This window comes from Trachurus trachurus, assembly GCF_905171665.1.
Source record: "Trachurus trachurus genome assembly, chromosome: 20".
In the NCBI taxonomy this organism is placed as follows: domain Eukaryota; kingdom Metazoa; phylum Chordata; class Actinopteri; order Carangiformes; family Carangidae; genus Trachurus; species Trachurus trachurus.
The window spans coordinates 5,739,684-5,750,229 of record NC_139911.1 but is presented as its reverse complement, the minus strand read 5'-3'; the positions used below and the strand labels follow the sequence as shown (position 1 = coordinate 5,750,229).

Genomic DNA, 10,546 nt, shown 5'->3' with positions numbered 1-10,546 from the left:
ACCGACTGCAGGCGAAGCTTCATTTACAAACCACAGGGCTTTTACTGAAAATCAGAGGAGCTAATAAGTTGCCTGCCCATTCTAGGTCATCATCACCACGAGCAGGGGAGCAGAGAAGACGGAGCTTGTCATTTTTTTGGGTTTTTTTTCTCTCTAATCTTATTTTCTTGTTAGTTTGTAACTCAAAACTCGGCTCTTTGGTTTATCCACTGCTGTTTTGTATCATTATCTGTGTCAAGTAGAGTAATTATCTAACAAATATATAAAAGTGGCGCTCTAATTAAATGCCATGGGCTGTAAGAGATGGAGATAAATTATTTATACTGCTTTGATGAGCCCTAGCTAGCTGGAAGGAGTGAGCCGAAGCAGCAGTCGGCCCGTTTTTAGACTTGAAAACCACTGCGGTGAGATTTCACAGAAACTTTTCAATGGTTTGTTTTGGGGAAGAGGAAGAAGAAGGAAGAAAAAAAAAAGAAGCTAAATCTGAATGTTTGCCACTGGGAGTGAGGTGCTTCGGCTTCTGTGTTTAGCAACCGGTTTCTCCAAAGATGTAATTTCCTGCTATTTTCATGCTGCTTTTTACGAATCAGAAGGAGGTGAGGCCTGTGGCGCCTCCGAGGTTCGACTCTCTGACAAAAAACGCTGCTTAAGTCTTGTTGAAACATTCATCTGTAATGTCAGATATGTATCCCTGGTGCTCACACCCTGACCCTAATCTAATTCCATGTCCATGTTACTGGAGGAGGGGAAGGGTGCAGCTGAAACGCAGCCATTCATCCTCAACAAGCTGCAAAAAACAGTCCCACCGGCCAAAAAAGAAGAAGCTTTCACAGTAATGAAGCATAACTGAGGAGAATCAACGAATGAGACAAAGGAAGCGAGCCAAAGTCAGATAAGAATTTCTTATTATTCCAATAAAAAATACATTCATACAGAAATATAACAATTTTGCAAAACAATTTCAAATAAAAATCTCAGAAAGCAAAAACATAACAATTTTACAAAAGTTGTTTTTTTTTCCTTTTTTTTATACAAAGATTCAGTTGAGAACAAAGAGCTGTGTGTGTGTTGTGTGTGTGAGAGAGAGAGAGACTGAGTGTGTAAGTGTGTGTGTGACAGAAGAGGTGAAGTGGTGGGATGAGAAAGATGATGGAAAGTGTGAGAGATGTGAGCAAACATGGGGCTAAATCAAGGCTCAATTACCACTCCAACAGTATTGGCTGCCGTTTTCGCAGAATGGATGTTCCCCCCCTCCCCTCCCCTCCTCCCCCCCTCCCTCTCTGCCCACAGAAGGCCTTGCCAGCGCAGCACCCAGATCTATCACAGCAAGCAGTTTCAAGTTTGGACTCATCCTGTCTCTTTCGCCACCGCTGATCTGAAATCCATATGTTGTAGCAAAGCCACAGTACGACTCGCTGCAACATCGAATTCCTACAGCGGAGGAGGTCGCCCGATCTGGATTATTCTAGTCTAGTCTGCACCTTCTGTCGAGTGTCCCGTCTTCCTCCACCTCCGTTTAATTTTTCTTCTTAAATTTTCATTTTTTTTCAAATTTCAATGTGCAACATCAATGCTTGATCTTCCTCCTCCTCCTCCTCTTTCTCCCCCACCTTCCCCCCTTCGCTCCTGTGGTTTTCATAATACTGTTGCAGCTTGGCTAAAACAACGCTCCCCAGACAGGTCAATATCCAACCTACACAGTCAGCAGTCTGTGACAGATTCCATGCCAACAAAGCCTTTAGCAATTCATTACTGAGAGGCAGTACAAGGCGAGGCCTGTCCGACTGCAGCCTGTTAATTACAATAAATCTTTAGCTTTTTCTTCAGTCCCACTCGCAGGGACGGGGAGGGGACAAAGGAGGGGGGGGTGTCTGACGGAGGTGGAGGAAGTAGGAAGTGTCTGAACTATCACACGTTTTGTTCACCTAGTCTGATCGGTTTTTTTGTACCTTAGAGCTGTGTGTGATGGACTCGAGTACATACTACACAGTAGTTAACATCTTTAATAAATGAATGAAGTGCTCTAAACATACAGCGTTTTGTCTTATTTACAAATTCTGACTCAATTATTGGATTTGATATACATCATCTGGACTGAGCTGTTTGTCCGACTCAGAAAACATTTACATTTTTAAAACAACAACAATGAACCATCGGAGTCATCGAGAGTGAGCAGGCAACTTTGATCGAACTAAATAAAAACACGGAGGTGCGAGTTGATCTGGAATTGAGCCTTGATCGAGCTTTTCAAAAATCACCCATACAACAAATGTGACTTTCCCCGAGAGGAGCAAAACCAACGCTGCCACAGGGCTGAGTCACTTGCATAAGGCACCATTAAGGTCAACAGTGCATTATTAGATAGAAAAGAAAGTACAAAAAATCAAAATTAGTCCTCAAGGCATAGGATGAATGAGCAAGCAAGTGGTGAGATCTCCAGCCAGATGGAAAAACCCAGAATGAAGGAAAATGGATGATGTTGTAAAAATAAGAGGAAATCGTCAAGGCTTTATGTACAATATTGTAACATTTAACTGTTCGCATTTTAGCTGCACTTTTATTGAAACTATTTGCAGTCCTGATTACAGTGGAAACAGGAAATGAACAAACCCTAGAACCATGCAACACCTGTCTATGATACTGAAGTTATAGTATAGTTGTGTTATACCTCTAAGCACACAGCTTATACAATTGGACTACAAATGAGCTTTGTAGCTTGTAAAAAAATAATAAACCAGGCTACATAACACATTGCACATTTAGTAGCTGCACCAAAAACACCAAAAAAAGCTCCTGTCATACAGAGACCAGGAGGGGTGGTGGTGGTGGCGGTGGCGGCTGCGGTTGTCGCGGCAGCAGGAAGGGGAGGGAGGGGAGGGGGGCAAGTTTCGGAGCCCAGAAGGCGACATGTCAACCCTCGCTCTCCATCTCTGGTCGAACCCAAGGCCTCAAAAGCTTCTGGGACCCCCACACCCCTCGGCCATCTACCAACCGACCAACCAACCAACCAACCACCGACCCCCCCCCTAAGTCTGGGTGCCAGATAGACAAGACAGGCAAGGGACTTCCTCCCTGCCTCATCCTCACACTGCCACCAGGGAGAAACACAAGTGGGCTGTTCCCTCCCCCTCCAGAAACCCATTCAGTCCACAGCAACATTGGCGCCGGCCCCCGCGCCCGCCATCCATCCATCAATCCATCAATCCATCAATGCATCCATCAATGCATCCATGAATGCATCCATCTCTTCTCTGAAAAAATCCTCCTGTCTTCTCTCTCTCTCTTTCTCCAAGGGGGGGGGGGGAGGGGCCGGTGGGCCAATCTCAGACATTCACAGTGCACACATGCTTACCTCAGACAGTTTTGTAAAGTACCAGTGTATCTGCTGTCCGGGAGATGTCCCCAAAACATCATGCACCATACATACAGATCATTCACTCTTTTTGTTTGCGTGTCTTTTCATCTTTTTTTTGTTGTTGTAGTTGTTGTTGTTGTCGATTTCGTCTTTTTTTTTGTTGGTTGTTGTTGTTGTTGTTGTGTGTGTGTTGTAAGTCCTTCTCAATCAGAACAAATTCTTTCCCCATCCATGATTTTGTCCTCTTGTTGCAACAGACAACCTTCAGAGCGCCTTTCTCCAAAGAGAGGTCCCGGAGGCACTGGGTTTCAGTATGGTGCAAAACGGCATGCTTTGGCTGGAACACACTCCCGCCACTCTGCTCTGGGACAGTTCAACCAAGAGACTGGTCGGGAGACGGCGTTTGTTTTTTGTTTTTTTTCTCTTTTCTTCTTCTTTTCTTTTTCCAAAAAAAAAAAAAAAAAACTTTTCCCCTTCGCTGCGTTGCTTGGTTGGTGCTCGCCCTGCTCTAGATGTGCCTCTTCATGTGAAGAGCCAGATGATCAGACCTGGAGAAACATCTGGGGACAGAGGAAGAAGGGGGAAAAAGGGAAATCAATATTGCTCCTAATGACACAGCAGCACATTTATCAGTTAAAGTCTGACTAGTAAACACAGCATGACTCATGTTGAACTTTCGCAGCTGATACTGATATTTGAAGATAAAAAAATCTAGATTTATTAGACGTTTGTGCAAACACAACACGTACCAAGTGGAATTACTCTTATCTTTGGCATTTCTGTGCTTCAGCTTCTGTTTTTTTTATTCACCAAACATATACACACAGCTGCAATGAGCTGCGATAAGCCAGTATCGGCTCCATGTTTTTTTATGCCGCTGGTCTATTCATCAGTCTAGCTCCAGCTTTTAAGCCACCTGAGTAAAATGCATCAATGCTTTCAATCTTCTGAGACATGCATCACTATTTGGAAGATCACATCGACAGAAATGCATGTGATGAATGTGTTGTAGCCTCGTGGCATGAGAGAGAGACAGAGCCTTATCATGAGAAGAAAGAAGCCAGTGATGTTAGCTGCAGATAAATGGGCCGTGCTTACCTGTCACAGTGACTGCATTTAAATGGCTTTGCCCCAGTGTGCTTCCTGAAGTGTCTGGTCAGCTCGTCGCTTCGTGCAAAACGCCACTCGCAGCCCTCCCATGAACACCTGTACGGTTTCTCACCTGCAGGACGGACGAAGGAGGAGGAGGAGAGGGGGAGGAGGAGGAGGAGAGTGGACAATGAGTTCAGCTCAGATTTGGACACATGAAAAGGAATGCACTCAGGCGACGACTGGCCAGCTCTGCACTGTTGTTATTTAAATGCGCTTGCCCATCAATCACCCCCGGGGGCCAGGCCCGGATGACATAAGTGCCGACAAGTCTGTCCAGACCTGAACCTGTTGGACCACTGGGCTGTTATTCTTCCGGCTGCAGCCTCAAACATGCTAAGAATGCGAACAGCAATGCGGTCGCAGCTGAATATGTGCACGTAGAATTAATGAAGAAAAGACGGGAAAAAGAAAAAAAATGGCCACACGTACAAATTTCACGCCTCTAATCAAAAATAAGAAGCAGTCAAATGGCCATTCGGGGGCCTCCCACTCCGTGCCCCCTGGCTCCCCACCCATTCACTCCTTTCCCATGGTGAAACTCAATCTGTTTTGAAGTCCTTTTATCTCCCATGTGCAACCCCTCCCCCCCTCCTCCCTGCTCCCTCCCTCCCTCCCTCCCTCGCTCACTCACTGGCTCAGTCAGTCACATTCCAGATAGATTAGGTCACAGTTTAGGTATCCAGCCATGCAGAGCTAATACTCGCAGCGCTCCAGCTGAGGACATCATGCAATATGGACCTTTAATTACATTACACAATGGATGGACAATGCCGCTACAATGGAGGACTGAATTCATGGCCACTTCCACCGTGCAGTCAATAAAAAAAGCTGAGATGTTGCCACTCTATGAATGGGCTGCTTTTGCTTGACAACAGCAGAGAAGTCGACACAGTCACACACAGTTTGACATACACAGGTGTATCTGAACTCACCTGTATGAGTGCGCTGGTGTGCTTTGAGGTGGGAGCTCTTCGTGTAAACCTTGCGACACCCGTTGAAGTGACACCTGTGTACTCGCCTCCTGCCGTCCGGAGACGCGTCCCCGCTGCCGCAGACAAGTCCCGACGTCTTTTCCGAAGTCTTTGCCGAAGTCCCGCCGTTCCTAATTTTGACCGGCAAGTGCAACTCGGCGTGCGTACTAGCGACCCAGCCGTTCGTGACCGCGCCGGGCTCCGAGGTGGCCTCCGGCGAGGACGGGGGAGTGCTAATGACGGAGGGGCTAAAAGGTCCCGAGCCAACCAAGACAGAGCCCAGTGGGTTGGAGGTAAAGCTGTGTGTGGGCGAGAGCTCCTCAGAACTGTCTGAAGCCTCGCTGCTGGCGTCTGAATTCACACTGTTGGTGTCCAAGATTGGGCTGTCCTGATTGTCCTCCTCGTGGGCCGGGGCCAGCTTTGGGTCGGACTCGGCCTTGGCCTTGTCCCCGCAGGCCAAGATCAGCTTGCTCCAGAGATCCTCCGGGCCGTCGAACTTGAGGTCGGATGTGGAGACGTAAGGCTCGCTCTGTAGGTAGCGCTCCAACTCCAAACATGTCTGGTTGAATGAAAACATACAGCGAGAGAAAGAGAGAGAGAGAAGAAAAAAATGAGCCACAGCATCCCTGAGGAGAGGAGGTTCATTCACAGCTGCAAAACGCTTCTGTGTGTGGGAAATCCTCTTAAATGATGCATGTGCACATTCCCCACAATCCTGCATGTCGAGTAATAACTGCTAAATGCTTACACCAGGACATTTTAGATGCTCCTGCACTTAACTTTATCGTACGTACATTAGAGCTGCACTGATGAGTTCAATTAATCGATTAGTCAGTTGAGAGAAAGTGAGTCATTCAGTCATTTTTCAAGCAAAAGTACCAAATATTTCCCGATTCTAGCTCTGAAAATATGAAGATTTCGTGTTTATTTGTATCTTATACGATGGAGAATGAAGCACTTCTTAGTTTTGGACTCTTAGCAGGACAGAATAAGACATTTAAACCCATCACTTTGTTCTCTGGGAAGTTGTGATAAGTGTTTTTCACCACTTTGTGATGTTTCATCTGCAGTAGCATGTCATAATTCATGACTAGACTCATCCTGCATCAGAAAGTCAAGCACTCAACATCTCAAACACCTCGAGCACATGCAGCACCAACAACAGCCAACCTCAGCCTCACGTGATTCACAAACCCCCGAGTCCTTCCTTTGCACCTGAGTGCCGCCTGAACTCTAAACACGCATTGTCATTTCAGCACTCGGGTGACTCACTTGAACACATTTAGTCCTTTTAAGGAAGCTGCTCAACTTCCTCCACCAGCGTGAGCCATTCAGCTGCTTTTCCTCATGCGTACCACTGACATGCAATCACATCCTTCCTCGCTGTCAGCCACCGTAAAAAAGACACACTGGCTTCAATTTACTTCAGAGCCCATTAAAGTTGAAAAGACGGAGGGGCTCTTTCGTTAGAAGAAGGACATGCAGCTTTTTTTTGACGAGGCAGATGTAGAGTAAATATCTCCTCTGGGCTCCTGCAGCACAGTATTTTCCAGCTGTGCTGCTGTCTACTCATGCACAGAGGAATTGGCCATGGCTGACATTTGATAGTGTCATGTTGTGGAGTCCATTCAAATCACAGGATGATGCAAATGGGATGTTTTTTTTTTTTTTAAACTAACATAAGGTTGTAGAGCAGAAACAGGAGGGGGAATACGGCTAAATAAAAACGCTGAGACATTACAATGCGTTTAAAAAAGTTGATATTAGAGGATGTGAAACAGATTGAGAAGATCACAGCCTGTTATTTCCTGCTGAGCTGATCTTGAGCCATCACTACATCACATCTGAATCTGATTTTGAATGAAATGCTCAGTTGATTCAGTTTCTGCTTCCTCAAACAAACATCATCATCCGCGGTCACTTCACCGGCTGGAAGTGAAACCAGCTCTCATTCCCTGCACCCATCCGCTAAAAGAAGAAGAGGCTCAAAATACAGCAGAGAAGCAGAAACACGCCGCCTCTGTCCCTTCCACCACCACCACCACCACTAGAGCTTGAGTTAGGCTACTCTAACCCCCCCTCTCCTCTTCACCACCACCACCACCTCCATCCTCATTCATCCTGGCGCAGCAGAGCCTCGACTCCAGCTGTCAGACTGACACACTGATCCACTTCAGCCTGCCAGAAAAAACTTCATAACCAAACTGGTAATAATGACACCAGAGTAGACCTATAGCTCTGCCAGGTGAATGGACACTGGGGGGGAGGAGGCTCCGTCTAAACACCGGTGCTGCCTTGTCCTTGCCTTGTGTTTACAACCTTTTTTATTATTATCATTATTATAATGACGGAATCTCTCTTCATTTCAAACTTCCCCTGGCTGGCGCACTGAGACATCGCGGTGTAATCTATTAACGCAGAAGAAGCGTGAAACCCACTCAGTTCCGCTTTGCCACACACACACACACACACACACACAAGCTCACACACTGACTTAAAAAAAAAAAAAAGACACTTGATAGTAGACATATTCACCTGCTGCCAGTACTCCTCCAGTGACGGTAAGGCTGAGAAATAGCCCGTGTCGTGAACTATTTGAAGTTCTTGAAAGATGCTGCACATGGGTAGAACATCCATTTTTTCCACCGTTGCTTGATTTTTGCTTTTTAATTCTTCACACGCAAAAAAATCTATTTAGCTGCACTTAAATGTTTTTTCTCATGTAGAAAAAAAAATCACCCAGTTGAAAGAAGGAATAATAAAGAGCGATCCCGTGGCTGCGATGCGCACACGCACATATACACACGGAGAAGAGGCGCTTGTTTAGAGCAGCGGCTTCGGCAGCAGCAGCAGGAGATAGAGAGCGTCCGTCCGTCAGTCCCCCCCTCTCTCTTCTCAAGCTTCTTCTGTTTCTTCTCCTTCTCCTCTCTCTCTTGCTTGCTCTCTCTCTCTCTTCGCTCGCTTGTGTTCACCGTATTTGCAAACACTGCACCGGACTGGATGGGGAACAACTGCGCTCTGCAAACTTCCCTATTCAAACCTCGGAGCCCGCCCCCCTCCTCCCTCCTCTCCTCCCCCTGCTCCCCTCCTCTCCTCACGGCAGGATTACGCCTGCAGGGCCGGCAGCCAATCAGAAACGAGCGGCGTACGGGATCGCAAATGATATCACAGGCGACCAATCGCGGCCGACCTCTGACTTAATTTGGTTCCTTCTGCGTTTTAATTGGTGCGTTTAACTCCCAGTGGCTCGTCGCTGATTGGCTGGTTATTTATAGGCATGTATATAACCGGGCGGTGCGCTCAGCAGCTCCGTGTAGTTTCCCCTCTCTCTCTCTCGCTCTCGGATGCATGTTTGGCCACAGACAGCGCTTGTGAGCCGAAACAGTCCTTTAACTCGACTAATGTTAGAAACATTTCAGCTCCTTCTGCGTGTTTTAACTTTGTCACAAGTGCCACTTGCGACACACACACACCACATACACAAGGACAAACGAGTTCACCACAGGCCGTAACCATGGTGAAGAAGTACATATGTTGACATCAGCCTGTGAAACTTGGGACACAGTGACTGCATATTTCTGTTATCAGCACACACACACTCACGTACACACACACATATATAGATGAGTTTAGAGGAAACATCATGTGTCACCTCCGCTGTGACTTCTGAATTAATTCAGGCTCCTGTTTTTATGACTGAGAGGCTGAAAAAGCACAAGATCAAAGCTGAACTCTGTCCTGAAGTCAAGGTTTGACAAGAGCAGCTCTGGTGTTAGTTTAAAAAAAAAAAAAAAAAGAAAGAAAGAAGAAAAAAAACTTCTTCTCTTCCTAATTTGCACTTTAAAAGAAAGTGTAAGAATTAATATTTCAAAGAAAACCCCTCAAAGTTAAATTTCCTAGACTCAACTTAACCTATTATGATACATGTAAAACATTCAATATACATTAAACGCAACGCTGGATCATTTTAATGGAGGTTTTACATATTAATAAATAGATAAATAAAAAGCGGTTGAACCGGGAGATCAATCCAGTCCTGGTTTCATCCCCAGGAGCAGCACAGCACAGCAGAGCCCCCCCCGCCACCCCCCCCTCCCCCTTGCATGTATTTCTTGTCCCTGAATGCCCCACAGCCGGTTGACGGACACTGTTCAACACTTCGAATACAAATGAGCTGTTTAACTCGGCGGACTTTAAAACACTTCCTCCCCTCATTGTCTCTTATGTGTGACGAGTTAACAATATTAATTTACAACATTTACTTTAAAATGAAAAAAAAAAAGACTTTGCATGTAGCCTAATAATTCAGTCAGTTAGTTTTATGTCTTAACTTTACTTTGACTTATTCTGAAGGCCGTTGGATATGTTTGGATATATAACAGATATTACAAAGTAAGGTTTCTAAGTTAAGATGCTTGAGGAGATGAAACTAATTGATTTTTTTAATAAGAGATTTAAAGTCTTTGACCAAACTGATAGATTTTGTGAGTATTTGTGTTTAGAGTTGTGGAGAGACGTGGGATTTATCCGTCTAATCTCATCTTCAAAAGTTTATGTTCTGACTTTGATTGTGCTGTCAGATGTTTATCAGATGAGGCAAAAGAGGAACTCTTCTGCTGTAGCTGAGTTTTATTAGCTTCATAGTTTCACTATTGTGTGCTGATACCACCCCGGCCGTATAGTCGCTCATGAATGACTCCTCATTCCTGTAACATTCCTTCACATATTTGGCAATGGCACTACGTCACCGACTTATTCTTATCATTTCCTGTTTGGAGAAGTACTCGCGTGCCACAAAAAGGCATCGTTTCCTGCAGCTATTGCATAAGCTCACAGCATTAAAGTCGCTACCACAACCTGGCACGCCATGGCCTGATGAGATAAACAACATTTTCTGCACAGGAGCCACATTGTCTTGAGAGTGGCAGTATTTTTTTTTTTTTTTCTGTTGGCCCGACTGAGTAGACAACTGAGCGTCCTTTGTGTTGCTTCTGCTCTCAGCTGTGAGGCCATATTTGTCACCCATAGCATCTGATTTAGTCATATGGCGATGGAGGATGCCTTGTGG

At 45.6% G+C, this 10,546-nt stretch overlaps 1 protein-coding gene across 1 annotated transcript; it reads right to left on the bottom strand.

Moving 5' to 3' along the window:
* Nucleotides 1-883: 883 nt before the first annotated feature.
* klf6a (Kruppel like factor 6a) lies at nucleotides 884-8,477 on the bottom strand. Its single transcript, XM_083995899.1, has 4 exons — nucleotides 8,014-8,477; nucleotides 5,440-6,037; nucleotides 4,454-4,577; nucleotides 884-3,915 (listed from the first exon to the last, which is right to left on the bottom strand). The coding sequence occupies exons 1-4, from the start codon at nucleotides 8,113-8,115 to the stop codon at nucleotides 3,864-3,866; spliced, it is 876 nt and encodes a 291-aa protein (XP_083852025.1). The 5' UTR covers nucleotides 8,116-8,477; the 3' UTR covers nucleotides 884-3,863.
* Between the last annotated feature and the right edge of the window lie 2,069 nt (nucleotides 8,478-10,546).

Bases quoted from the DNA above. Each gene is read 5' to 3' on its own strand.
- klf6a (XM_083995899.1), bottom strand. From the start codon at position 8,115: ATGGATGTTCTACCCATGTGCAGCATCTTTCAAGAACTTCAAATAGTT. The intron at 6,038-8,013 runs GTGAATATGTCT...TCATTCAACCAG, and splicing joins TGGAGGAGTACTGGCAGCAG to ACATGTTTGGAGTTGGAGCG. The intron at 3,916-4,453 runs GTAAGCACGGCC...CTCTGTCCCCAG, and splicing joins AAATGCAGTCACTGTGACAG to ATGTTTCTCCAGGTCTGATC.